Here is a 27,781-nt window from a genome sequence, read left to right on the forward strand (position 1 = left end):
GTTAAGACACTAACAGCTTACAGATGGTAGGCAATTAAGGTCAAAGTTATGAAAACCTAGGACACTAAAGAGGCCTTTCTACTGACTCTGAAAAACACCAAAAGAAAGATGCCCAGGGTCCCTGCTCATCTGCGTGAATGTGCCTTAGGCATGCTGCAAGAAGGCATGAGGACTGCAGATGTGGCCAGGGCAATAAATTGCAATGTCCGTACTGTGAGACGCTTAAGACAGCGCTACAGGGAGACAGGACGGACAGCTGATCATCCTCGCAGTGGCAGATCACGTGTAACAACACCTGCCAGGATCAGTACATCCGAACATCACACCTGCGGCACAGGTACAGGATGGCAACAACAACTGCCCGAGTTACACCAGGAACGCACAATCCCTCCATCAGTGCTCAGACTGTCCGCAATAGGCTGAGAGAGGCTGGACTGAGGGCTTGTAGGCCTGTTGTAAGGCAGGTCCTCACCAGACATCACCGGCAACAACGTCGCCTATGGGCACAAACCCACCGTCGCTGGACCAGACAGGACTGGCAAAAAGTGCTCTTCACTGATGAGTCGCAGTTTTGTCTCACCAGGGGCAATGGTCGGATTCGCATTTATCATCGAAGGAATGAGCGTTACACCGAGGCCTGTACTCTGGAGCGGGATCGATTTGGAGGTGGAGGGTCTGTCATGGTCTGGGGCGGTGTGTCACAGCATCATCGGACTGAGCTTGTTGTCATTGCAGGCAATCTCAACGCTGTGCGTTACAGGGAAGAGATCCTCCTCCCTCATGTGGTACCCATCCTGACATGACCCTCCAGCATGACAATGCCACCAGCCATACTGCTCGTTCTGTGCGTGATTTCCTGTAAGACAGGAATGTCAGTGTTCTGCCATGGCCAGCGAAGAGCACGGATCTCAATCCCATTGAGCATGTCTGGGACCTGTTGGATCGGAGGGTGAGGGCTAGGGGGGTCAGTATGAAAAATGTATACACTCACTAATTGTAAGTCGCTCTGGATAAGAGCGTCTGCTAAATCACTAAAATGTCACTAAAAAATCACTAAAAAATACAACTGGGCCCCGTGTATCTCAGTTGGTAGAGCATGGCGCTTGCAACGCCAGGGTTGTGGGTTCGATTCCCACGGGGGGCCAGTATGAAAAAAATAAAATAAATGTATGCACTCTGGATTAGAGCGTCTGCTAAAAAAAAGGTTAAATTCCCCCCAGAAATGTCCGGGAACTTGCAGGTGCCTTGGTGGAAGAGTGGGGTAACATCTCACAGCAATAACTGGCAAATCTGGTGCAGTCCATGAGGAGGAGATGCATCTGGTGGTGCATCTGGTGGCCACACCAGATTCTGAGTGTTACTTTTGATTTTGACCCCCCCTTTGTTCAGGGACACATTATTCAATTTATGTTAGTCACATGTCTGTGGAACTTGTTCAGTTTATGTCTCAGTTGTTAAAATTTGTTATATTCGTACAAATATTTACACATTAAGTTTGCTGAAAATAAACGCAGTTTGCTGAGTTTATATAAAAGAGTAATGGAAGAAGATGGCGCAAGCTCAGTGGTTCGTAATCATTCACAGATTGTGATAGAAAACACTGTTGTTCACGGACCACGAACAAACACATCTTTGTTTCGGTTTTTATAAAAATGTAGGGGAGAAACAAGCATTGGCAACACATTGTCTCAAATGTTTACTAACTTTATGAGATGGCAGACTGAGTATACTGTTGTGTAATACACTGCATCATTCAACAAATTGTGTCCTTTCATCTTCATTCAGACCAGGGCCCATACTCAGATTAGTGAGTGCTGATCTAGGATCAGTTTTGCCTTTTGGATCATAATGAATAAGATTACATGGACAGGGGGGCCCGGATCCCAGATCAGCACTCCTACTCTGAGACACTCTGTGAATATGTGCCCAGATGTGGGCAACCTTACCTTGCGAGGCCAATGAAGGTGCAGGCTTTTGCTCCAGCCCAGCAGTAACCTAATTTTAAAACTCAAAGCCTCGATTGAGGACTATGATTAGTTGATAAGTTGAATTAGGTGTGTTACTGCTTGGCTGGAGCAAAAGCCTGCACCTACATCGACCCTCTCAGGTTGTCGACCCACCCCTGGCTGACATAGACAATGAATCAACTTTTGGGAGTATGCAGGCCTCTTGTTAGTCATATGTATCGATTGATGTACCCAGCACCAAAGTCATGTACATTAGCACACGCACTGGAAAAAGTACATTAGCACACGCAATAGAAAACGTTTTTTTAAATGTTTCATAACGGAAAATAAAAATGAATGTTTCTCATTGGACAAATCCCCAGGTAGTCCTTACCTGTTTCGGTCTACTTTGTTATGTTTGGGGCCTGAACGTTCACATTTTGGATGTGTGAATTGCCTTTTTCCAAGTACGTTACTCATTCCCCCCCAACTCACCAGGAACTTGTCTTGGTGTTTGGACTTGAGCATGGCGGCCACTTCCTGTAAGTTGCCACAGTAACGTTGTTCTTCCAGATCGGGCAGGAAGAAAACAGAGATGATCCTCTCAGTGATGTAGGTGAGGTCAAAGTCATAGTGCCTTGCCATCACTCTCTCCATCACACACTCCACACTCTTACTCCTGGAGGAGAGGAGAGAGATGAGAGAGAGAGAGAGAGAGAGAGAGAGAGAGAGAGAGAGAGAGGCAGTCAGTTCATCTCTTTCATTTATTATATCCTGGGGTTATACCCATGGGCGGCGCACAATTGGTCCAGCGTCGTCTAAGGTAGGGGAGGGTTTGGCCGGAAGGGATGTGGGTTCGTTTCCCACGGGGGGCCAGTATGAAAAAAAACAATGAAAAAAAACATGTATGCATTCACTAACTGTAAGTCGCTCTGGATAAGAGTGTCTGCTAAATGACTAAAATGTAAATGTAAATGTTAAAGCAAAAAAAATCCCATGACTTCTTAAAACAATCTCAGATCGATTGTCTGGGGCCAAGTTAACCTCCCCTTTCACGTAAAAAAAAATCATGACCATCATGCTTTTAGGGAATGAGGATCATTTTGTAAATGTATTAAACTGCGAATTTGACCAATTCCAGTCCCCTTTCTTAGTGGGTCCGGGGTCCTCCCCCGGAATAATTTCTATGTAGGACTGGGAAACTCAGTTCTGGTGCCTTTTACTCCAAAATGAAAGAAAATACAATTATGCTGACACCATCTAAAATATAATTTCCACCTTTCCAAAATAAGCCTAATATTATACTGGTAAAAATTACGTTACCATTATTTTAACATATTGGACCATGCATATAGCCTATGCATGGTCTGTATTATCAGATGTGCCATTAGCAATAAGCATCATCACCTGTAGCCCAACTGATGCAGCATAGTGGCTATAAATACATAGGTTGAAGCAATTCTTCCATCTGCATTTACCCCATTACCTCCATTGGACATCCTGATTGTTATAATTAATTATTATTATAAAAAATTGTTATTAATAATGATTATATTACAAAGTATGTCATTGCCCTTTTAAGATGCCATTGAACCTTTAAGAGCTCTGTTGCGCAGCTGCGCCTAAACTCCGGTTGTGTGGTTGTAACTGCATTTTTAAAACGATGCCACGCAAGCAATTGTAGGAGTAGAGAAATAAACATGTTAGCAATGGAAAGCTGGGATCCCCTCTTTTTTTAACAACGGCCAAAACACAAAAGTGTTTTCACTGTGATTTCATTAAGAATTGTTGTGCATTGACTGCTTGCATAGGCGGCGCATAAGTTTCAAGTTAGGGGAAGCAAAAATATTTATTAACAAAAATAATAATAAAAAAAATGCTGTTTAAGATGAGGGAGGACGATTTTTTTAAATGAGCATGGCCTTATTTCTATTAAAGCATATTGGATGACTCTCATTCATATTCCATTCACCCAGTTCAATTTAACAGCGACAGGTTTGGGCTACTACATGATACTCAATTTTCCCTACACCCATCATGAGGTTGCTACAACCTAGCCTATGAATTAAAGTTTACAATGTAGGTGCACACAGGTCGAGAGACAAATTTGAGGTGACACATGGACAGACAGTGACATTTAATACCGCCTTGCACAGTCTTGCCTGCGTCTAGCTGATATAGGGTGTAATCATTCGTCTATAACAGTTGCAAGCTAGAGTTTCTATTGGACAAATTCAGGTATGTTTATCCTTGTTTGTTCCGTTTGCTTCCGTTTAAGAAACGCTTTTCAACAGAATCGGCGTAATGAATACACCCCTGATCACGCGTAAATACAGTTAACTTTCATAGCAGCCACATTGTATTCCTCCTCCGGAAGTTGTCATAATTACTGTGTAAGTCTATAGAAGGGGGTGAGAACCATGAGCCTCCTAGGGTTTGTATTGAAGTTAATGTTCCCAGAGGAGGACGGAAGCTAGCTGTCCTCCAGCTACACCATGGTGCTACCCTACAGAGTGCTGTTGAGGCTACTGTAGACCTTCTTTGCAAAATAGTGTGTTTTAATCAATTATTTGGTGACATCATTATATTTAGTATAGTTTTATCTAAAAAGGATAAAAAGGATATGTATTATTTTTATGAAATTCACTGATGAGGATGGTCCTCCCCTTCCTCCTCTGAGGAGCCTCCACTGTATTTGGTTGAGACGTTGATCAATGAGATAAAAACCTATATACACCCACTCAAAAAGACACCCAAAAGTTGGTTTAATTTCAAATGTCTATCACTGCACTTTCAACCATTTAAAAGCACAGCAAAGTTCAAATGGGAATACAATGTCAGATATTTTGTTTATTTATACAACAGATTAATGTATTATCACTGTGCTTCATCTAATAGCAGAACCAAATGACCTGGATTGCAGTTGAAATTACAGTGCTTTCAGAAAGTATTCACACCCCTCGACTTCTTCCACATTTTGTTGTCTTTAAAATGGATTAAGTTTAGATTTATTTTGTCACTGGCCTACACACAAAACCCCATAATGTCAAAGTGGAATGTTTAAAAAATATATATTTAATTAATTAAATTATGAAACGCTGAAATGTCTTGATTCAATAAGTATCCAACCCCTTGTTTTGGCATGCCTGAATAAGTTCAGGAGTAAACCTTTGCTTAACAAGTCACATAATACATTCCATGGACTCACTCTGTGTGCAATAATAGTGTTTTGAATGACTACCTGATCTCTGTAACCCACACATACAATTATCTGTAAGGTCCTTCAGTTGAGCAGTGAATTTCAAACACAGATTCAACCACAAAGACCAGGGAGGTTTTCCAATGCCTAGCAAAGAAGGGTAGATGGGTAAAAAAAAAAGCAGACATTGACAATCCTTTTGAGCATAGTGAAGTTATTAATTACACTTTGGATGGTGTATCAATACATCCAGTCACTACAAAGATAGAGGCGTCCTTCCTAACTCAGTTGCCAGAGAGGAAGAAAACTTCTCAGGGATTTCACCATGAGGCCAATGGTGACTTTGAAACAGTTACAGAGTTTGATGGCTGTGATAGGGGAAAACTGAGGATTGATAAACAACATTGTAGTTACTCCACAATGCTAACTTAATTGACAGAGCAAAAAGAAGAAAGCCTGTACAGAAAAAATATATTCCAAAATATGTATCCTGTTTGCAACAAGGCCCTAAAGTAATACTGATGTGGCAAAGCAATTCACTTTTTGCCCTGAATATAAAGTGTTATATATTTGGGGCAAATCCAATTCAACACATTAATGAGTACCACTCTCCAGACTGTCAAGCACAGTGGTGGGTGCATCATGTTATGGGTATGCTTGTAATCGTTAAGGACTGGGGAGATTTTCAGGATAAAAAAGACATGGAATGAAGCTAAGCACAGGCAAAATCCTAGAGGAAAACCTGGTGCAGTCTGCTTTCCACCAGACACTGGGAGATTAATTCACCTTTCAGCAGGGCAATAACCTAAAACACAAGGCCAAATCTACACTGGAGTTGCTTACCAAGAAGACAGTAAATGTTCCTGAGTGGCCGAGTTACAGTTTTGACTTAAATCTACTTTAAAATCTATGGCAAGACCTGAACATGGTTGTCTAGCAATGAACAACAAACCATTTGCAAGAGCTTGAAGAATTTTGAAAAGAATAATGAGCAAATGTTGCACAATCCAGGTGTGGAAAGCTCTTAGAGACTTGCCCAGAAAGACTCACAGCTGTAATCGCTGCCATAGGTGCTTCTACAAAGTACTGACTCAGAGGTGTAGATACTTATGTAAATGAGATATTTCATTAGGAATACGTCAAGTGGTATGAATACTTTCTGAAGGCACTGGCTTAATTCCATTCTTTAACTTTTATTGTTGGTTGAGTTGGAGACGTGAATTCAACATATTACTAATTACTAATTTGTAGACTAACTGGAATTAAAGCCAGACTAAATCAGTGGCACAGATGGAACTATCCAAGCCGAAGATACATTTCCTTCAAATGTTGATATTTTGTTGCTTTGACAACCAAACACAATTCAATATCACTAAATATCATTACACTTGAAATCAACCAGAGCTTGAAACCCTAGGCCTATTGTACTCTATTTTTAGTTTAATTCTGTGTTGAATTGAAACAATAGCTGTTGATGACTGCAAATCATATCTAGGCCTAAATGGAATTATTGATGATACGAGTGTATGGTCACATTTAATTTGCTCTGTTAAATGTACCCTTTGGAATGACTTCGATACAGTGAATCTATTTCGTTTTTAAGTGGAGATCTCTCAACAATCAGTCTCATGATAGCACATTGGTAATAGTCAGTGACAAATATCATAGCTAAGCATGGCTGGGCTTTGGTTAAAACCCTGGATGGGAGACCAAAGGGTAGCTATAGATAGACCAATTCTCCAGTAGGAGGTGCTGCCCAGCCTAGTTTTTATTTCTGACATTGGATATAACGTTGAAGATCTGACGTTGTTTTAAAGGTACAAATTCAATATATTTCGTACAAGGTTTGTCTATGTTGAAATTTGGTTACCATGATGTGGTTGAAATTTCACCATCAAAACAACGGCAGGTAGCTTAGTGGTTAAGAGCGTTGTGCCAGTAACTGAAAGGTCGCTGGTTCTAATCCCCGAGCCGACTAGGTGAAAAATCTGTCGATGTGCCCTTGAGCAAGGCACTTAACCCTAATTGCTCCTGTAAGTCGCTCTGGATAAGAGCGTCTGCTAAATGACCAATTATTTATTTATTTTATTTAACAACAGTTTACGTTAATGACTTTTTTTCCAAATCCAATGTATTTTGCACGTAGATTTCACGTCACAATACGCTGACAAATTACATGGAAACAACCTTGATTCAACCAGTTGTGCCCAGTGGGAACTGACTCACTGTTAGCAAAAAAAGACCGTTCTGATTTTCTTTTCCTTTCTGTTCTTTGCACACATCCAGAGCTCAGCCCCAGCTAGAGGGAGATGTTTTAGGAGGACCCGAGAGAAATCTGAGAAAAAATGTGGCCTTTTATATACATATTTCACGCAATTCTATGACACTTTTCCTCTCCATGATTGGAGACAATAGCAGCATCTTAAATACCAAAAAAATGAAGGGTAGGCTACTCTGCTGACACTGGCAAACTGAGATCAATAAAAAAACGACCTTGTCTTTGAATGCAACCATCTAATCAAGGCCTATGAAAAGGGGAGACATATTGTAGACTATGACGTCCATCTACCCTGGAGGAGGAAATTATTGTCCCCAAAAAACTTTCCAGGAGCATGGACTCACCCAATGATAAAGACAGTGAATATGCGCACTCACCGGGGATATGGCCAATGCTATAGTGCCAGTAAGATAGGATACTGTTCGCTCAATAGCCTATTGCGAGTTCAGGATTTTGATAGCCTAACTAAAGACATGTCCGTTTCTTCTTTGTCTCCTCTCTTTTTTTTCCCAGCCACCGTATTCTGAAATATTGCGATAGGCCTAGGCCTATTTTAGATGCTTTTCACTAACAGCCGCAAATCAACAATCAGCTATTTGATATGTTGTGAGTGCTGCCCAAATTGTGTGCATCCCAACTGTAGGTTATACCCTGGCGATTTAAAACAATCCACAGCAAAACATGGATTTTATGTATTTTTGTATAAACAGAAGTAATTATATGGCAAGTTCAATTCCATTTAGCCTATGGGACACGACACCTATGACTGCTTGTCACTCAGAATACATGTTTCCCTTCCTATGCAGAGTGGTGACAGAAAAATAACCTCTCCCTCAACAAAACAAAGGAGCTGATCGTGGACTTCAGGAGACAGCAGAGGGAGCCGCATCCACATCAACGGGGCCGCAGTGGAGAAGATGAAAAGCTTGAAGTTTCTCTGCGTACATATCACTGACAATCTGAAATGGTCCACCCACACAGACAGTGTGGTGAAGAAGGCGCAACAGCACCTCTTCAACCTCAGGAGGCTGAAGAAATTCAGCTTGGCCCCAAAGACCCTCAGAAACGTTTACAGATGCACCATTTAGAGCATCCTGTCGGGCTGTATCACCGCCTGGTACGGCAACTGCACCGTCCGCAACCGCAGGGCTCTCCAGAGGGTGGTGCGGTCTGCCCAATGCATCAATAGGGGAACACTGCCCTCCAGGACATCTACAGCACCTGGTGTCACACGAAGGCCATGAAGATCATCAACGACCTCAGCCACCCGAGCCACGGCCTGTTCACCCCACTACCATCTAGAAGGCGAGGTTAGTACAGGTGAATCAAAGCTTGGAATGAGTGACTGAAAAACTTCTATCTCAAGGCCATCAGACTGTTAAATAGTCACCACTAGCCGGCCTCCGCCCAGTACCCTGCCCTGAACTTTAGTCACCGTCACTAGCCGGCTACTCTAACATGCACCTTAGAGGCTGCTAACCTATGTACATAGTCATTGAACACTGGTCACTTTAATAATGTTTACATACCATTTTACCCACTTCATATGTATATACTGTATTCTAGTCAATGCCTATTCTATTTAACCATTGCTGTACATATACTATTCTTCAGATATACTACATATTCTATCCATATACTGTCCATATTGTCTATACATCCCATCACACACATATATACATAGCATTCGGAAAAGTATTCAGACCCCTTCACTTTTTCCACATTTTTGTTAAGTTACAGCCTTATTCTGAAACGGATTAAATTGTTTCCCCCCCCCCTCATCAATCTACACACAATACCCCATAATGACAAAGCAAAAACAAGTTTGTACATTTTTGCAAATGTATAAAAATAAAAAACTTAAATATCACATTTACATAAGTATTCAGACCCTTTACTCAATACTTTGTTGAAGCACGTTTGTCAGCGATTACAGCCTCGAGTCTTCTTGGGTATGACGCTACAAGCTTGGCACACCTGTACTTGGAGAGTTTCTCCCATTCTTCTCTGCAGATCCTCTCAAACTCTGTCAGGTTGGATGGGGAGTGTCGCTGCACAGCAGCATTTCAGGTCTCTCCAGAGATGTTCGATGGGTTCAAGTCCGGGCTCTGGCTGGGCCACTCAAGGACATTCAGAGACTTGTCCCGAAGCAACTCCTGCGTTGTCTTGGCTGTGTGCTTAAGGTCATTGTCCTGTTGGAAGGTGAACCTTCGGCCCAGTCTAAGGTCCTGAGCGCTCTGGAGCAGGTGTACTTTGCTCTGTTCATCTTTGCCTCGATCCTGACTAGTCTACCAGTCCCTGCCGCTGAAAAACATCCCCACAGCATGATGCTGCCACCACCACGCTTCACCGTAGGGAATGCTTGGCATTCAGGCCAAAGAGTTCAATCTTGGTTTCATCAGACCAGAGAATGTTGTTTCTCATGATCTGAGAGTCTTTAGGTGCCTTTTGGCAAACTCCAAGCGGGCTGTCATGTGCCTTTTACTGAGGAGTGGCTTCCATCTGGCCACTCTACCATAAAGGCCTGATTGGTAGAGTGCTGCAGAGATGGTTGTCCTTCTGGAAGGTTCTCCCATCTCCACAGAGGAACTCTGGAGCTCTATCAGAGTGACCATCGGGTTCTTAGTCACCTCCCTGACCAAGGCCCTTCTCCCCTGATTGCTCAGTTTGGACGGGAGGTCAGCTCTAGGAAGTGTCTTGGTGGTTCCAAACTTCTTCCATTTAAGAATGATGGAGACCACTGTGTTCTTGGGGACCTTCAATGCTGCAGAAATGTGTTGGTACCCTTCCCAGATCTGTGCCTCGACACAATCCTGTCTCGGAGCTCTACGGACAATTTCTTCAACCTCATGGCTTGGTTTTTGCTCTGACATGCACTGTCAACAGTGGGACCTTATATAGACAGGTGGGTGCCCATCAAAATCATGTCCAATCAATTGAATTTACCACAGGTGGACTCCAATCAAGTTGTAGAAACATCTCAAGGATGATCAATGGAAACAGGATGCACCTGATCTCAATTTCGAGTCTCATAGCAAAGGGTCTGAATATTTATGTAAATAAGGTATTTCTGTTTTCAAGTGGTAATACATTTGCAAACATTTCTAAAAACCTGTTTTTGCTTCGTCATTATGGGGTATTGTGTGTGGATGAATGAGGAAAATAATTAATTGAATCAATTTTAGAATATGGCTGTAACGTAAGAAAATGTGGAAAAGGTCAAGGGGTCTGAATAGTTTCCGAATGTACTTTATATAATCCGACATTGCTCTGCCTAATAGTTCTATATTTCTTAATTCCATCCTTTACCTTTTTAGATTTGTGTGTATTGTTAGATATTCCTGCACTGTTGGAGCTAGGAACACAAGCATTTCGCTACACCCGCAATAACATCTGCTAAATATGTGTATGCGACCAATAAAATTGTATTTGATTTGATGGCTCTTGCAAATTGAATGCGCCTTGAGATGAATATTTATCTCGCATAGAACACACAACAACAGGCTGACTAGGGAAATAGGTAAACTATTCCATTACGGGGTTGTCTGATTTTGTAGCCTTGGAAAGTTACATCCTAACTGATAAAGTGTAGGATTTGAATTACTTTGCCAGCAGCTACAGTAGGCTACACTGCTGTTTGAGTTGAGGGCCCTGGTGGAGCGCATTATAGACTTATCTTATTCCCTTCAAGGGAAGTGTCAGAAAAAATCATGCAAGTCTGTGCCGTACATACAATGTAACATATGTTTTTTTGTTGTTGTTGAGAATACATTTATTTGGGAATGTATTTCGTAGAACAGACATACTTCTGTATTAGGCTGTCATCTCCAAAACGTCCATATGACGGAAATCTGTCGGAGTGACGGAGGACTTTAACCCCTGATTGTATCACTGGCTTCATTTATCACTATTTGCTATTGATTGAATCCCGTTCCAAGTCCTTTACTACAAAGTATAAAAAGTGTTTGGTACCTGGGAAGGGAGCTCCTCTTCTTATGGGACAGGGACTTAGTGGACCCTTGCTGAGAAAGAGGCATAAAAAGAGAGAACACATTACTAACGCTGTACAGAGTTCAAACCATAGAAGTAAGAATGATACTGAATAAAAAGAAGAAGAAACTACACTATGAAACAAAGATAAATGACATCAAGAATGATAGTAAAAAGCTTTGGAGCACCTTAAATGACATTTTGGGAAATAGGCAAACTCAGCTCCATCATTCATTGAATCCGATGGCTCATTCATCACAAAACCAACTGATATTGCCAACTACTTTAATGATTTTTTTCATTGGCAAGATTAGCAAACCTAGGCATAACATGCCAACAACAATTGCTGACACTACACATACAAGTATATCTGACCAAATTATGAAAGACAAGCATTGTAAATCTGAATTCTGTAAAGTGAGTGTGGAAGATGTGAAAAAAGGATTGTTATCTATCAACAATGACAAGCCACCGGGGTCTGACAACTTGGATGGAAAATTACTGAGGATAATAGCGGAGGATATTGCCACTCCTATTTGCCATATTTTCAATTTAAGCCTACTAGAATGTGTGTGCCCCCAGGCTTGGAGGGAAGCAAAAGTCATTCCGCTACCTAAAAATAGTAAAGCCCCCTTTACTGGCTCAAATAGCCAACCAATTAGCCGGTTACCAACCCTTAGTAAACTATTGGAAAAAATGGTGTTTGACCAGATACAATGCTATTTTACAGTAAACAAATTGACAACAAACTTTCAGCATGCTTATAGAGAAGGACATTCAACAACAAGCACAGCACTTACACAAATGACTGATGATTGGCTGAGAGAAATTGATGATAAAAAGATTGTGGGGGCTGTTTTGTTAGACTTCAGTGCGGCTTTTGACATTATCGATCATAGTGTGCTGCTGGAAAAACGTATGTGTTGTGGCTTTACTCCACCTGCTATTTTGTGGATACAGAGTTACCCGTCTAACAGAACACAGAGTGTGTTCTTTAATGGAAGCCTCTCCAACATAATTCAGGTAGAATCAAGAATTCCCCAGGGCAGCTGTCTAGGCCCATTATTTGTTTTAATCTTTACTAATGACATGCCACTGGCTTTGAGTAAAGCCAGAGTGTCTATGTATGCGGATGACTCAACACTATACATGTCAGCTACTACAGCAACTGAAATGACTGCAACACTTAACAAAGAGTTGCAGTTAGTTTCAGAGTAGGTGGCAAGGAATAAGTTAGTCCTAAATATTTCTAAAACTAAAAGCATTGTATTTGAGACAAATCATTCACTAAACCCTAAAACTCAACTAAATCTTGTAATAAATAATGTTGAAATTAAGCAAGTTGAGGTGACTAAACTGCTTGGAGTAACCCTGGATTGTAAACTGTCATGGTCAAAACATATTGATACAACAGTAGCTAAGATGGGGAGAAGTATGTCCATAATAAAGCGCTGCTCTACCTTCTTAACAGCACTATCAACAAGGCAGGTCCTACAGGCCCTAGTTTTGTCACACTTGGACTACTGTTCAGTCGTGTGGTCAGTTGCCACAAAAAAAGGACTTAGGAAAATTGCAATTGGCTCAGAACAGGGCAGCACGGCTGGCCCTTGGATGTACACAGAGAGCTAATATTAATAATATGCATGTCGATCTCTCCTGGCTCAAAGTGGAGGAGAGATTGACTTCATCACTACTTGTGTTTATGAGACGTGTTGACATGTTGGATGCACCGAGCTGTCTGTTTGAGCTACTTGCGCACAGCTCGGTCACCCATGCATACCCCACAAGACATGCCACCAGAGGTCTCTTCACAGTCACCAAGTCCAGAACAGACAATGGGAGGCGCACAGTACTACATAGAGCCATGACTACATGGAACTCTATTCCACATCAAGTAACTGATGCAAGTAGTAAAATTTGATTTAAAAAACTGATTAAAAAAAGCACCTTATGGAACAGCGGGGACTGTGAAGCAACACAAACATAGGCGCAGACACCTGAATACACACACACTATACACACGGATTTCTGTACTGTAGATATGTGGTAGTGGTGGAGTAGGGGCCTGAGAGCACACAGTGTGTTGTGAAATTTGTGAATGTATTGTAATGTTTTTTAAATTGTATGAACTGCCTTAATTTTGCTGGACCCAAGGAAGAGTAGCTGCTGCCTTGGCAGCAGCTAATGGGGATCCATAATAAATACAAATGATACAGTGCATTCAGAAAGTATTCAGACCCCTTCACTTTTTCCACATTCTGTTACAGTACAGCCTTATTCTAAAATGGATGAAATTGTCCCCCAAAAAAAAAAAAAAAAAAAATCTACACACAATACCCCACAATGACAAAACAAAAACATGTTCAGAAATGTTTCCCCCAAAAATATCACATTTACATAAGTATTCAGACCCTTTACTCAGTACCTTGGCAGCGATTACAGCCTTGAGTCTTCTTGGGTATGACGCTACAAGCTTGGCACACCTGTATTTGGGGAGTTTCTCCCATTCTCTGCAGATCCTCTCAAGCTCTGTCAGGTTGGATGGGGAGCTTTGGTACACAGCTATTTTCAGGTCTCTCCAGAGATGTTCGATCGGGTTCAAGTCCGGGCTCTGGCTGGGCCACTCAAGGACATTCAGAGACTTGTCCCGAAGCCACTCCTGCATTCTCTTGGCTGTGTGCTTAGGGTCGTTGTACTGTTGGAAGGTGAACCTTCGCCCCAGTCTGAGTTCCTGAGTGCTCTGGAGCAGGTTTTCATCAAGGATCTCTCTGTACTTTGCTCCGTTCATCTTTCCCTCGATCCTGACTAGTCTCTCAGTACCTGCTGCTGAAAAACATCCCCACAGCATGATGCTGCCACCACCATGCTTCACCTTAGGGATGGTGTCAGGTTTCCTCAGGCCAAAGAGTTCAATCTTGGTTTTATCAGACCAGATAATCTGGTTTCTCATGGTCTGAGTCCTTTAGGTGCCTTTTTGCAAACTCCAAGCGGGCTGTCATGTGCCTTTTACTGAGGAGTGGCTTCCGTATGGCCACTCTACCATAAAGGCCTAATTGGTGGAGTGCTGCAGAGATGGTTGTCCTTCTGGAAGGTTCTCCCATATCCACAGAGGAACTCTGGAGCTCTGTCAGATTGACCATCGGGTTCTTGGTCACCTCCCTGACCAAGGCCCTTCTCCCCCGATTGCTCAGTTTGGCCAGGCGGCCAGGTCTAGGAAGAGTCTTGGTGGTTCCAAACTTCTTCCATTTAAGAATGATGGAGGCCACTGCGTTCTTGGGGACTTTCAATGATGCAGACAATTTTTTGTACCCTTCCCCAGATCTGTGCCTCGACACAATCCTGTCTCGGAGCTCAGTTCCTTCGACGTCATGGCTTGGTTTTTGTTCTGTATTGTACTGTCAACCGTGGGACCTTATATAGACAGGTGTGTGCCTTTCCAAATCATGTCCAATCAATTGAATTTACCACAGCTGGACTCCAATGAAGTTGTAGAAACATCAAGGATGATCAATGGAAACATGATGCACCTGAGCTCAATTTCGAGTCTCATAGCAAAGGGTCTGAATTAGGTTTCTGTTTATTATTTTTAATAAATGTGAATTTTTTTCTAAAAACCTGTTTTCACTTTGTAATTATAGGGTATTGTGTGTAGATTGCTGAGAAAAAATATATTTCATACATTTTAGAATAAGGCTGTAACTTAACAAAATGTGGGAAAAGTGAAGGGGTCTGAATACTTTCTGAATGCACTGTATATGAAATAATTCTATGGCTCAAACCAACCAAAAGAAGGGATAAGTACAGAGTAAAAACTGAGTAAAATGAATCCCCACCAGTTCTGGGGCTTGGACGCAGGTGGATGTCACCTGAGATACAGTACCAAATCTACACTCCAATACAAACACAGTTTTTGAATATAGTGTACTGTACTTCATTTGGATTCACAATGCAATATTGGAGTATAAAGGACCAAAAGATAATGCTTTCATAATGACGGAAACTAAATTATCTCTCTCTCTCTCTCTCGTCAATATTGCCAAAGCAACAATCGATACAATATACATTGTAATAAAATAATTTATTATAATAACATAGTGATATAAAAAAAGTACTTATAAAAACAATAAAATGGTAACAGTGAATAGTAATACTACACGTACCACTACTATTTGGAGTAATAATCACGACAATAATAATAATAATAATAATAATAATAATAATAATAATAATAATAATAATAACAATAATAACAATAATAACAATAATACTAATAACAAGTAAGTTACTACTTACTATGCAGATATTATTATTGTGTCCCCCAAAGGCTATGGCAGGCAAATACATCTTTGGCTGCAAGAAGAGCGATCCTTCGTCCATTAGTATTTTTTTATTTGGTTTAATAGGACAATTTCTAACCAAGAGGTTAATCTGCAAAAAATGAATCTCTTGGTGAGGAATATTTCTCACAGTAGAGGAAAAAGTGCATCTCTGTCTCTACCTCCCCTGTCGTGCAGTGACCACATACACGCTCCTTTTTGGGTAGCCATGTCTTTTTATGTCTGCCGGTTTCTTTTGCAATTGGTGGTCACTCAGCCTGTACTTGGTAAGGATCTGTCTCTGCGTCGTAGCTCTGATCTCGGCCAATTCATATTCTCTGTTTAGGGCCAGATAGCAATTTAGTTTGCTTTGAGATTTTATTTCCTTTTTCCAATGTTGTAAATATGAGTCCTTTGATTCATGATTCATGATTTTGTTTATTTTTATTCCTTGTTTTGAAGCAGTAATGGTGTCAGCTTGGTTGGTTAGGTCCAACACCAGCTGACAAGGGCTCGTTTCTGGGCTCAACTCTTGAGTTTGAAGTGCTTTAAATGGGAGGCTTGAATTTGGACTTCAATTTAGGTGTAGCCAACATTTTAATTATATTTTTTGTATTTTCCTTAACAATTACCTAATTCACCCCTACATGCATTAGTTGGTGTATTTCATTGGACTTGTAGAATTTACTGACAGAATTCTGCAGATAGCGCTTCAATTGGATGTTTGTCCCACATTTTAAAGTTCAGTTAATTGAGTGGCCTCTAAACCTCACTTCCGTAAAGAGCTATTGGTAGGATTACACTGTCAAATATTTTGGTCCATTGAATAATTCAATTTTTATTGTATACAATGCTCTGCAATAAAAATCATCAGCATATAGCAGGTATTTTACCTCTGTCAAATAGCGTGAGTACTGGGGCAGCAGAAGTGTCCAACATGTCTGCTATTTCATTTATATAAATGTTGAATAGGTTTGGACTAAAACTTCAGCCTTGTCTCACACCTCGACCAATAATGATGTTTTTTGGTTTTAGATTTTTATTGCACACTTGTTTTCTGTGTACATACATTTTATTAACACATTCACCAACTTTGGAGAATCATTCTATTTGGTGTGCTTTTTAATTGTCATGTGTAAGGTGTATATTTGGTCAGTAGTACGATGATTAGGGAGAAAGCCAATTTGACATTTACTTATACATTTTCTTGAAGGTTTGGATTCTTAAATTCAAAATGCTACAGAAAACATTTCAAGTTGCTGCTTACATAGATTCCCCTGTCATTATTGGGGTATGATTTGTCTCCACTTTTTTGGATAGGGGAGATGAGCCCCTGGTTCCAGACATCAAGAAAGCAGCCAGAAGTAAGTACCATGTTGAACAATTTAAGCACAGCATTTTGCAACTCAGGTGTGCTTGTTCACATCTCATTTCTGATGTTATCTAGACCCCAAACCTTCTTTGGTTTTTACAGATTTTTGATTTTAATTTAGTTATTGTTGGGTTATTGGGTAATCTAATGGATTTGGGATGCTTTTAATAACTGATTCAAGGATGTTCGATTTTTCTTGAATTTCTAATTGGTTATGTTGTAAGTCTTTTTGTGTGATATTTTTATATAGACGATCAAAATACGTTTTCAAATTCCTCCATCTTATATGGGTAATTCTTGTGGTTTTGTTGTGCTTCAATTGTTCCACATATACCAGAAATGATTTTGGTGTCTTAATGGTGAAATAAAATGTATTACATTTCAGTGTATGTTTATACTGTTTCAGAGTTTCAAAATATTCATAGTGGAGTGCTGGGTTGTTTTGCTGCTTATGTTTTCATTTGACATTTTGCTTAAGTGTTTTCTAATTGTTATCAACATTTATTTCAGAAATGTTTAGTTTTTTGTTTCTGATGTTGCATTTCTTTGGTTTTCTCAGATTTGCTTTAAATGCTGCTTTTTGGAATATGAAACTGATGTCTTTAGTAGCCTAATTGACACCTTTATTGTTTTGGTATTGTGTGTTATTGAAGACCTGAATAATTTGATTTGAGTTTAATGTTTCAATTAATTTCTCTGCACTGTTTGGAGTCCATTTGTATGATTGGTTCAGGTTGTACAGCTTACTGGGCTGCTTTTTCTAATCAGTCTTGCTGGTAAAAAACAAAAATCAGAAACACGTTGATCTGACTGGGATCTGACAATGGTGTCTGTGGTCTGAAAGTGAATGCACTAATGGAGGAGAGGTCCATGTCAATGATGGCATTATCGACTACACTTGTCCCAAGAGCTGAGCAGTAAGTCAACCGAGGTTTTCTGTCTGTAATAAAGCCCTTTTGTGGGGAAAAACACATTCTGATTTGCTGGGCCTGGCTCCCCAGTGGTTGGGCCTGGCTGCCAAGTGTGTGGGCCTATGCCCTCCAAGGCCCACCCATTGTTGCATCCCTGCCCAGTCAGTCGGCAAGACAGAACAGCTGCCTCCGGTAAGACAATGGGTGGCAGTCTGTGTCTATTTGTCAATAACAGCTGGTGAGCAAAATCAAATATTAAGGAAGTCTCTAGGTTTTGCTCGCCTGAGGTAGAGTATCTCATGATAAGCTGTAGACCACACTATTTACCAAGAGAGTTTTCATCTATATTTTTCGTAGCTGTCTCTTTACCACCACAAACCGATGCTGGCACTAAGACCGCACTCAACGAGCTGTATAAAGCCATAAGCAAACAAGAAAATACTAATTAATGCAGGGAAACGTAAATCCGTTTGACCTAATTTCTACCAGTATGTTACATGTGCAACAAGAGGAAAATACATTCTAGACCACCTTTACTCCACACACAGATACGCATACAAAGCTCTCCCTCGCCCTCCATTTGGCAAATCTGACCATAATTCTATGCTCCTGATTCCTGCTTACAACTAAAGCAGGAAGTACCAGTGACTCGCTTAATACGGAAGTGGTCAGATGACGTGGATGCTACGCTACAGGACCGTTTTGCTATCACAGACTGTAATATGATCCGGGACTCATCCGATGGCATTGAGGAGTACACCACATCAGTCACTGGCTTCATCAATAAGTGCATCGATGACGTTGTCCCCACAGTGACCGTACGTACATACCCCAACCAGAAGCCATGGATTACATGCAACATACGCACTGAGCTAAATGGTAGAGCTGCCACTTTCAAGGAGCGGGACTCTAAGCTGGACGCTTATAAGAAATCCCGCTATGCCCTCAGACGAACCATCAAACAGGCAAAGTGTAAATACAGGACTAAGATTGAATCCTACTACACCGGCTCCGACGCTTGTCGGATGTGGCAGGGCTTGCAAACTATTACGGACTACAAAGGGAAGCCCAGCCGCGAGCTGCCCAGTGACACAAGCCTACCAGACGAGCTAAATTACTTCTATGCACGCTTCGAGGCAAGCAACACTGAAGCATGCATGAGAGCACCAACTGTTCCGGACGACAATGTGATCACGCTCGCTGTAGCTGATGTGAGCAAGACCTGTAAACAGGTCAACATTCACAAGGCCGTAGGGCCAGATGGATTACCAGGACATGTACTCCGAGCATGCGCTGACCAAGTGTCTTCACTGACATTTTCAACCTGTCCCTGGCCGAGTCTTTAATACCTACATGTTTCAAGCAGTCCACTATATTGCACTCAACACTGCCCTTTCCCACCTGGACAAAAGGAACACCTATGTGAGAATGCTGTTCATTGACTACAGCTCAGCGTTCAACACCATAGTGCCCCCAAAGCTCATCACTAATCTGGGACTAAACACCTGCCTCTGCAACTAGATCCTGGACTTCCTGACGGTTCGCCCCCAGGTGGTAAGGGTAGGCAACAACACATCTGCCACGTTGATCCTCAATACGGGGGCCCCTCAGGGGTGCCTGCTTAGTCCCCTCCTGTACTCCCTGTTCATCCATGACTGCATGGCCAAGCACCACTCCAACACCATCATTAAGTTTGCCGACGACAACGTGGTAGGCCTGATCACCGATAACAATGAGACAGCCTACAGGGAGGATGTCAGAGACCTGGCAGTGTGGTGCCAGGACAACAACCTCTCCCTCAATGTGATCAAGACAAAGGAGATGATCATGGACTACAGGAAAAGGAGGGCTGAGTATTCTCATCGACGGGACTGTAGTGGAGCAGGTTGAGAGCTTCAAGTTCCTTGGTATCCACATCACCAACAAACTAACATGGTCCAAACACACCAGGATAGTCGTGAAAAGGGCATGACAATGCCTATTCCCCCTCAGGAGACTGAAAAGATTTGGCATGGTCCTCAGATCCTCAAAAAGTTATACAGCTGTACCATCAAGAGCATCCTGACTGGTTGCATCACCGCCTGGTATGGCAACTGCTCGGCCTCCGACCTCAAGGCGCTCCAGAGGGTAGTGCATACGGCCCAGTACATCACTGGGGCCAAGCTTCCCGACATCCAAGACCTCTATACCAGGCGGTGTCAGAGGAAGGCCCTAAAAATTGCCAAAGACTCGAGCCACCCTAGTCATAGACTGTTCTCTCTACTACCGCACGGCAAGCGGTACCGGAGCGCCAAGTCTAGGTCCAAAATCCTTAACAGCTTCTATCCCCAAGCCATAAGATTGCTGAACAGCTAATCAAATGGCTACCCGGACTATTTGCATTGAGCAATAGATGCTCTGCTCTCCATCTTGAACTGTTGAATCAATTAAAGCTTGTTCTCTCTGTGCTCTCTGCTTCGACTAGAGAGAGGGTGTTGAGGAAACGTTGTATAGCAGGTGTTCTTGGTGTTGTAGGCATGTTTCTTGGTTGTGTCTACTGCAGGTGAGGTAGGTAGGGGGACATTGAGGGCTTCTTGCTGGGTCACAGAGGCTGTTGGGGGTGTTGGGCCTGCTCTTCTCTATCATCTCCCTCCTTTACTCTTTCCTCAGCTTCTGAGATGAGCTCAGCTTCTACTTTTAGGGTAGCAAACACATTCTCAAAAGCCTGGAGGCTTGAATAATTGCCTTGCATCAATACAGTTCCACTATTGTATAGGTTGACTGTTTGATATGTGTTGTTCTGGTTAGCTTTTTTAAAAATTCTGATCTGACAGCCTTGGCTGATGCCTCTCTTTTTTTGTGAAATGGAAATGGTTGCAAATAACCCTTTTCCATATGTGCCCTCATTTGATGTTAAATATAACATTTGCTCTGCTTTTGCAGCTGGTAAAATCTGCAAACATGGTTGTGTCCATTATCAAAACTTTGAAACTTTTCTTAGCTTTCTCCATCTGGTGTCTGGTAGGTAAACAATTTCCATAGCAACACTGGAGACGTTGGCTACAATGTTGCAACAGAAGCCTACATTTTCCAATAGAAGCCTACCTTTTCTTGTATTTTTTGTCTCTAGTGTCTTTAGAGAACTGTTTTACTTTGATGTCCTTTGTCCTTATTTTGTATTTTATATTGTGTGGTTAACTAGCTATTTTGGAGTTAGCTAGATAGCTTATTTTAGGAGAGTCCCTAGCAAATGTTTAGCAATGGGTAAACAATCCAACTAGCCAAGCTAGCTGCACAATTTTATAAAAATAGAGTTGCATATTTTCTTCTTTTGTTGCTTTTTTTTGTCTCCCATTCAGTCTTGCAGTTTTCCTTCATTTAAAAAAAATGTAAAACATGTACATTTCAATATTTATAGGAGCACATTTTTTCAGCTGCTGCTGCTCAATTTTGGAACTCTCTCTCACCCTTTTCAGACATGCGGAATGTGTCGCCTTGAAAGGGCCTCGGCTACGGCATGTTTGTCCGTAAGGGTACACTACGGCTTTTTAAATGCAGACACAAAACCTTCTCTGCCACTGAAGAAGCATTTTACTTGTCTGTAAAGGAATGCCGCTTCTGACTAATGTCCATCACTAACATAAAAAAAACAGCATCAAAACAACACAGCACTGCAGCAACATTTAACGTCGTCAGGGAAACAATACAGAACATTCTATGCCAGAGCAGAATTCTACTGTCTGAAAAGGTACAGACGCGGCACAAAATTGTCTGAAGGTTATCAATTGTCGCTATCGACACGTTACTATAGTGGCTTTCTATGTCTGTAAAGCAGGGGTCACCAACCGGTCGATCATCAAACATTTCTGTAAAAAAAAACAACGATAAAGCCTTGCGTTCCTATTTTTGTATTTGTTTCACGCTGTTAGCGGTAGGTGCAGTTGATTCAGCAATCCTAGCGCAGGGAAGGCAACGTGTTCCCATTTTTAACCATTTCATGTGTCTGAAGGTAGAACTCCGCCTACCCGGCAGGCCCAGAGAGCAAATCAAGTGCACCTATAGGTCTACCGCTGGTCAATCAGATCACCGTGTCTGCACAGTTTCCTCGAGCCATAGACTGTAAAAAGAAGCCTGGAGGGCACAGCAAAGTCGATACTGTGAGATTTCAAAACTTTTAAAACCATGACTAGAGAGAGACTCAACGAATAGAGCAAAGAGCTGCTGTTTTTATGAGTTCATGTTTAAGTTGTTTCAGCACTGTCAACACTTTGTTCAACACTTTTATAAGCCATCAAATGCGCATTCTCCCTACTTCCTCTCACGCCATCAGCCGGAAGACTGCCCCCTTTTCTCAGAGGAGGGAGAACGGAGGGACATTGAGTCGGGTGCAGAGCATGTGAGCAGAGTTGAGCGATTGGAAATCCCGCTCATCGCTCATGGAGCGGTGAGTCCTTTCCTACCGCTCTTCTAAAAACCTTTCCGCACTCACAGGGGAAAAAACTGCCTTCACTCCATTCATTAAAATCACAATTCAACCAACACCAATATATTTGTGTGACTACCTGGACCTACCAATTAGTTTTTAAGTATTGAAACCAAACCATATGGATTTGAATGAAATGTATTTGAATAAACATGAAAAGGTGAATGTAAGAAGCAAACCTTATTTCAAATAGGCTACATGTCATTTTAAAAAGCATATAAACACTCTAAATAGGTCAGGAGCCAGACAGGGAGCCTAAGAAGGGAAAATTAATTATTTAAGCTATATTATTTCAAAGAAATACATTGTGAAGCATTTGCGAGTGCGACACAATAGGCTGGTAGGGACATAAAACATTTAATTGTTTAAATCATTATAGTCTATAAATTGTGCATATACGATGTGACTTACTTAGAATTCAATACAAATTAAACTAAAAATGACTTATTAGTATCTTTAAATTAATTTTTAGAATTCATTTTTAGAAACACGAGTTTGGCCAGTCTGTGGCTTCAGGCTCATGCGATGGTGCCTGGAGAGCAGGCCAGCAGCGCACTTCCAGAGCCACTGGGGATGCTAAACACCCTTTTGGCCACACATGACAGGCTGGGCAGAGATGCAGAGTTGTTTTTTAAAACTTTTCTATAGGTAGGCCTAAAGGATTTTAGGCAAAATAACCGAATCAAAATGGAAAACTCCTTGAATGTGGGAACATGCCAGGCCTATTGGGCCAAAATCAATTAAGGCCTATTGTATAGATAATAGAACGAAAATGAACGAAACGTTTAAGAGATCTGATTTTTTGTTTATAAATACTTTTCTACAATGACACACTTTGTTATCTACCCACCTCATTCCTTTCTTTTAACATGTGCACGTAGTAAGTACACCATCATGCTTTTGGGATACGTGTCTTTTATGATTCTTTAGTTGTGGACACTACATCACCGCACTCCCTCTCTTGCTCTTGGTCCTCATCTTTGTAAGTCATGTTGATTTAGCACCTGTGTGTTTTATCGGTTTCTTTATGAAAATATTTAGCGAACTCCATGACAGTAGCTAAAGCAAGGGGCTATAGCAGCACACAAGTAGACTACAAATGCATGCTGGGGCGGGCATGCCCTGAGATCGTGAAGTAAGCCCTACTGGAGCGGGCGAGAAGGCCGACGCTCCAGCCTTTGGGAATCTCGCTCCACACTCCAGTCAAATTGGGCACTCTCTGCTCCTCGCTCCGCTCCAGCTCCGCTCACTCTGGTCGGATATAATAATAATATACCATTTAGCAGACGCTTTTATCCAAAGCGACTTACAGTCATGCGTGCATACATTTGTGTATGGGTGGTCCCGGGGATCAAACCCACTACCTTGGCGTTACAAGCGCCATGCTCTACCAGCTGAGCTACAGAGGCAGACACCGCTAGCTTTGATGCAACCAAGACAGTTTTTAAACAGCACAATGTAAAAACTCTGTAACAACGCTTGGTTGCATCAAAGCTACCTCACCGCTGTTCTTTCCCTTTTTTAAATGATCTAAGAAGAACAACGTTGACAGGGCAATTCAAGCATAGCTAATTTGCAGTGATAATGTATTGGGCCTATAGCCTACTGCACAAACCTCACGCTACGTAACTGTTAATGCCTTACGTTTTTTAAGTCAGGTTTAAAAATAAATCTGAGAGGTAAATCTCGGCTTGCATTTTGACTCAGGTTGGTGACCACTTCTGTAAAGGGCATCTCTCTCAACAGCTGCAGTCATGCTGTCATCACAGATTTCCCCTTCCACATGACAGACCAGTGGAGCATGACGGCAGACTGTCACACACACACGTATGCACTGCACAGATATAGAAACTGGAGAGAGGCAGAAATGAATGTCTAAACTGCTCTGTAGTCCTACACTGAAATGTGCCATATACTATACTTCACAACATGTGATAATACAGAAAGATATGTAGTCATCAATGTTCAATGAATGAGGCACAGTAAGTGAGCAAGTGCGCACTGCACACAATGGAGAGAATGACAGCCCTTATATCATAGGGGATTCTGTTTGGTATTTCACACTTGTTTAGCCTGTTTGTCTTTTTTTATTTAACTAGGCAAGTCAGTTAAGAACAAATTATTTTTAAAATGACAGCCTACCCCGGCCAAACCCGGACAACGCTTGGCCAATAGTGCGCCGCCCTATGGGACTCCCAATCACGGCCCGGATTGTGAAATAGCCTGGAATCGAACCAGGGTCTGAAGTGACACCTCTAGCATTGAGATGCAGTGCCTTAGACCGCTGCGCCACTCGTCTAACAATCTATTAACATAATTCAATCTGCTTATTGTTTATTGTCACACTATCCCTCCTTATCTGAGAAAGGGAGGAGAGGAAGGGGAGTACAGAGTAGGGACAAAATAAACACACACCAGATTACATCTCCCTCCCTAGCTGGCAATTAGACAGGCGTTTCCTGAATGCACAAAGGCCTCCACTTCATTCCACAAACGTATGAACAAATGTGAAGTTAGAAAACAAACAAGCCAATATACATTTACGAAAGCACGCAAGCACAAAATGCACACTGTCCCACACAGACACACAATAACACTATTTATTAGGCCATTTTATTAGGTACACCCATCTAGTACCGGGTTGGACCCCCCTTTGCCTCCAGAACAGCCTGAATTCTTCACGGCATGAATTCTACAAGGTGTGGCCTTCAAACGCTGCTCAATTGGTATCAAGGGACCTAACGTGTACCAGGAAAACATTCCCCACACCATTACACCACCAGCCTGTCCCGTTGACACCAGGCAGGATGGGGCCATGGACTCATGCTGCTTACGCCAAATCCTGACTCTGCCATCAGCATGACACAACATGAACTGGGAATTGTTGGACCAGGCGATGCTTTTCCACTCCTCAGTTGTCCAGTGTTGGTGATCGCGTGCCCACTGGAGCCGCTTCTTCTTGTTTTTAGCTGATAAGAGTACCGATGAGTTGTGTGTTCCGAGATGCCGTTCTGCACACCACTGTTGTACTGCGCTGTAATTTGACTGTTTGTGGCCCGCTTGTTAGCTAGCACGATTCTTGCCATTCTCCGTTGACCTCTCATCAACAAGCTGTTTTCGCCCACAGCATTGCCGCTGACTAGATGTTTTTTGTTTGTCGCATCATTCTCGGTAAACCCTAGACACTGTCGTGTGTGAAAAGCCCAGTAGGCCGGCCGTTTCTGAGATACTGGAATCGGCCCACCTAGTACCGACGATCATACCCCACTCAAAGTCGCTTAGGTCACTCGTTTTGCCCATTCTAACGTTCAATCGAACAGTAACTGAATGCCTCGATGCCTGTCTGCCTGCTTTATATAGCAAGCCACGGCCACGTGACTCACTGTCTGTAGGAGCGAACCATTTCCGTGAACGGGGTGGTGTACCTAATCAACTGGCAACAGAGTGAATGTCTGTGTGTGTACAGTATGTCTTCTTCTATGCATCGTCGTGTGTGTGTTTTCTTCTATGTGTGTGTCCTTGTGTGAGTCTGGAATGAAGAGGAGGCCTCAGTCACACGCACACAAGCTGTGTACCAGTTTTAAGAAATCAATACCATATGGATAAGTGCTGTTGTTTTATAGACTACTGCACACGTGTCAATATCAGTGGACCACATTGTACAGTACAAAGCAGCCACAGTAACATATGACCCTGACTGAGCACAGAGGAATGATATTATACCCATGTTACCATGTAAACTCACATCTGCCATTTTGTGATGAATTTAACTAAATCTAATCTTTGTTTCAGACACAATGCAGATGACTGGACTGAAAACATGTCAGGGAAAAATGTGAAGATGTGAAACTAAACTGGGAGTCAGGGAGAGAAGACCAGAAACAAGAGCAGAGAGGGGGACAGGGAGTGAGGAATGGAGGGGAAGAGAGAGAGAGAGAACGCAAGAGAGAGGAGATGGAGATATAGAGAGATTTATACAGTGCATTCGGAAAGTATTCAGACCCCTTGACCTTTTTCACATTTTCATACGTTACAGCCCTCATCAATCTACACACAATACCCCATAATGACAAAGTGAAAACAGGTTTGTAGAAACTTTTGCAAATTTATAAAAAAATAAAAAACAGAAATACCTTATTTACATAAGTATTCAGACCCTTCAGACAGTGCATGTCAGAGCAAAAACCAAGCCATGAGGTCGAAGGAATTGTCCGTAGAGCGCCGAGACAGGATTATGTCGAGGTACAGCTCTGGGTACCATACATTTTTCCCAGAGGGAATTTTAGAAACACTTAAAATAAGGATGTTTTGATAACCATGTAAATCTCTCTCGGGCAAGGTGACTTTTATCAGTATATTCGGCTCCATTTACTTTCAGATCCGAAAATACTAATTAGCATCAAAGTAGATATCATGCAAGACTACAAATCCCTGCAAGATCCTGCACGTCATCTCTAGCTGACACCAATGCTAACAGGTATTGTGTGAATTAAAAACTTGCACAAGACAGTTCACAGAATTGTCCATTTAAAATAAATGTAGCCAATTTATTAATGACTAAATTTAGCTAACATTAGATAGTTAATCCAGAGATTCTTTGCCTCTATTCGGCAGTTTCATCCAGATCATCATGGCATTTGTAGTTCTTTATGATAGCCACAAATACAGACAAATATATTGATAAAAGTCAACTTGTCCTAGAGACATTTACACGGTTATCAAAACGTCATGCCAGGGTAAGCCTACGCGAAACACAGCCAATATTTTAAGTGTTTCTAAAAGCCCCTATGGGAAAAATGAACGGTGGAAAAACGATTGGAGTCATTTCATTGTTTGACCGCTAGGTATTAAGTGTATTATGACTCATACCGTGGTACTCTATTAATTGATGATAGGTCCTGCTTTACTGAAGTTGCCAGACATTGCAAGCCAAGAAATTGCGACATACAGCATTCCATTGCGAGATACAGCTCTTGATTGCCGATAGATATGCCTAGTGCACGGTTCTGACTGTCTGCCCGGTGGCCGACCTGCCTATACTGTGCCCCTCCCCTCTCTCTCCGTCCTTCGCTCGTTATGAAAGATGCGAGTGTTTGTGTTCTCGGAAGTACGGCAACTAATCAGTATCCTCTGTTCCAAAAGTACTGAATCTTAGGAGTCGATTCTTAGCGGAATCGAATCTTGACACTCAGAAATGGGAGTCGACTCTCCACCACTACGTCATCATCGTTAACAGTTGGAAAAATGGCAGAGAAAGGCAAGCGACAGCAGCGAAGTCCTGTATGGCAATACTTCGAGAAGTTAAAT

At 41.9% G+C, this 27,781-nt stretch overlaps 1 protein-coding gene across 3 annotated transcripts in view; it reads right to left on the reverse strand.

The window, feature by feature from the left end:
- Positions 1–27,781, reverse strand: part of LOC121575538 (tensin-2-like) — an 82,702-nt gene that overhangs the window by 25,279 nt on the left and 29,642 nt on the right. For all 3 annotated transcript variants that reach the window (XM_045223077.1, XM_041888700.2, XM_045223078.1), the window contains 2 exons: positions 11,396–11,445; positions 2,442–2,625 (listed from right to left, as the gene is read on the reverse strand). In XM_045223077.1, coding sequence (XP_045079012.1) covers positions 2,442–2,625; positions 11,396–11,445 — 234 coding nt within the window. The remainder of the gene's footprint in view (positions 1–2,441; positions 2,626–11,395; positions 11,446–27,781) is intronic.

This window comes from Coregonus clupeaformis, chromosome 10 (genome assembly GCF_020615455.1).
Source record: "Coregonus clupeaformis isolate EN_2021a chromosome 10, ASM2061545v1, whole genome shotgun sequence".
NCBI classification, from domain to species: Eukaryota; Metazoa; Chordata; class Actinopteri; order Salmoniformes; family Salmonidae; genus Coregonus; species Coregonus clupeaformis.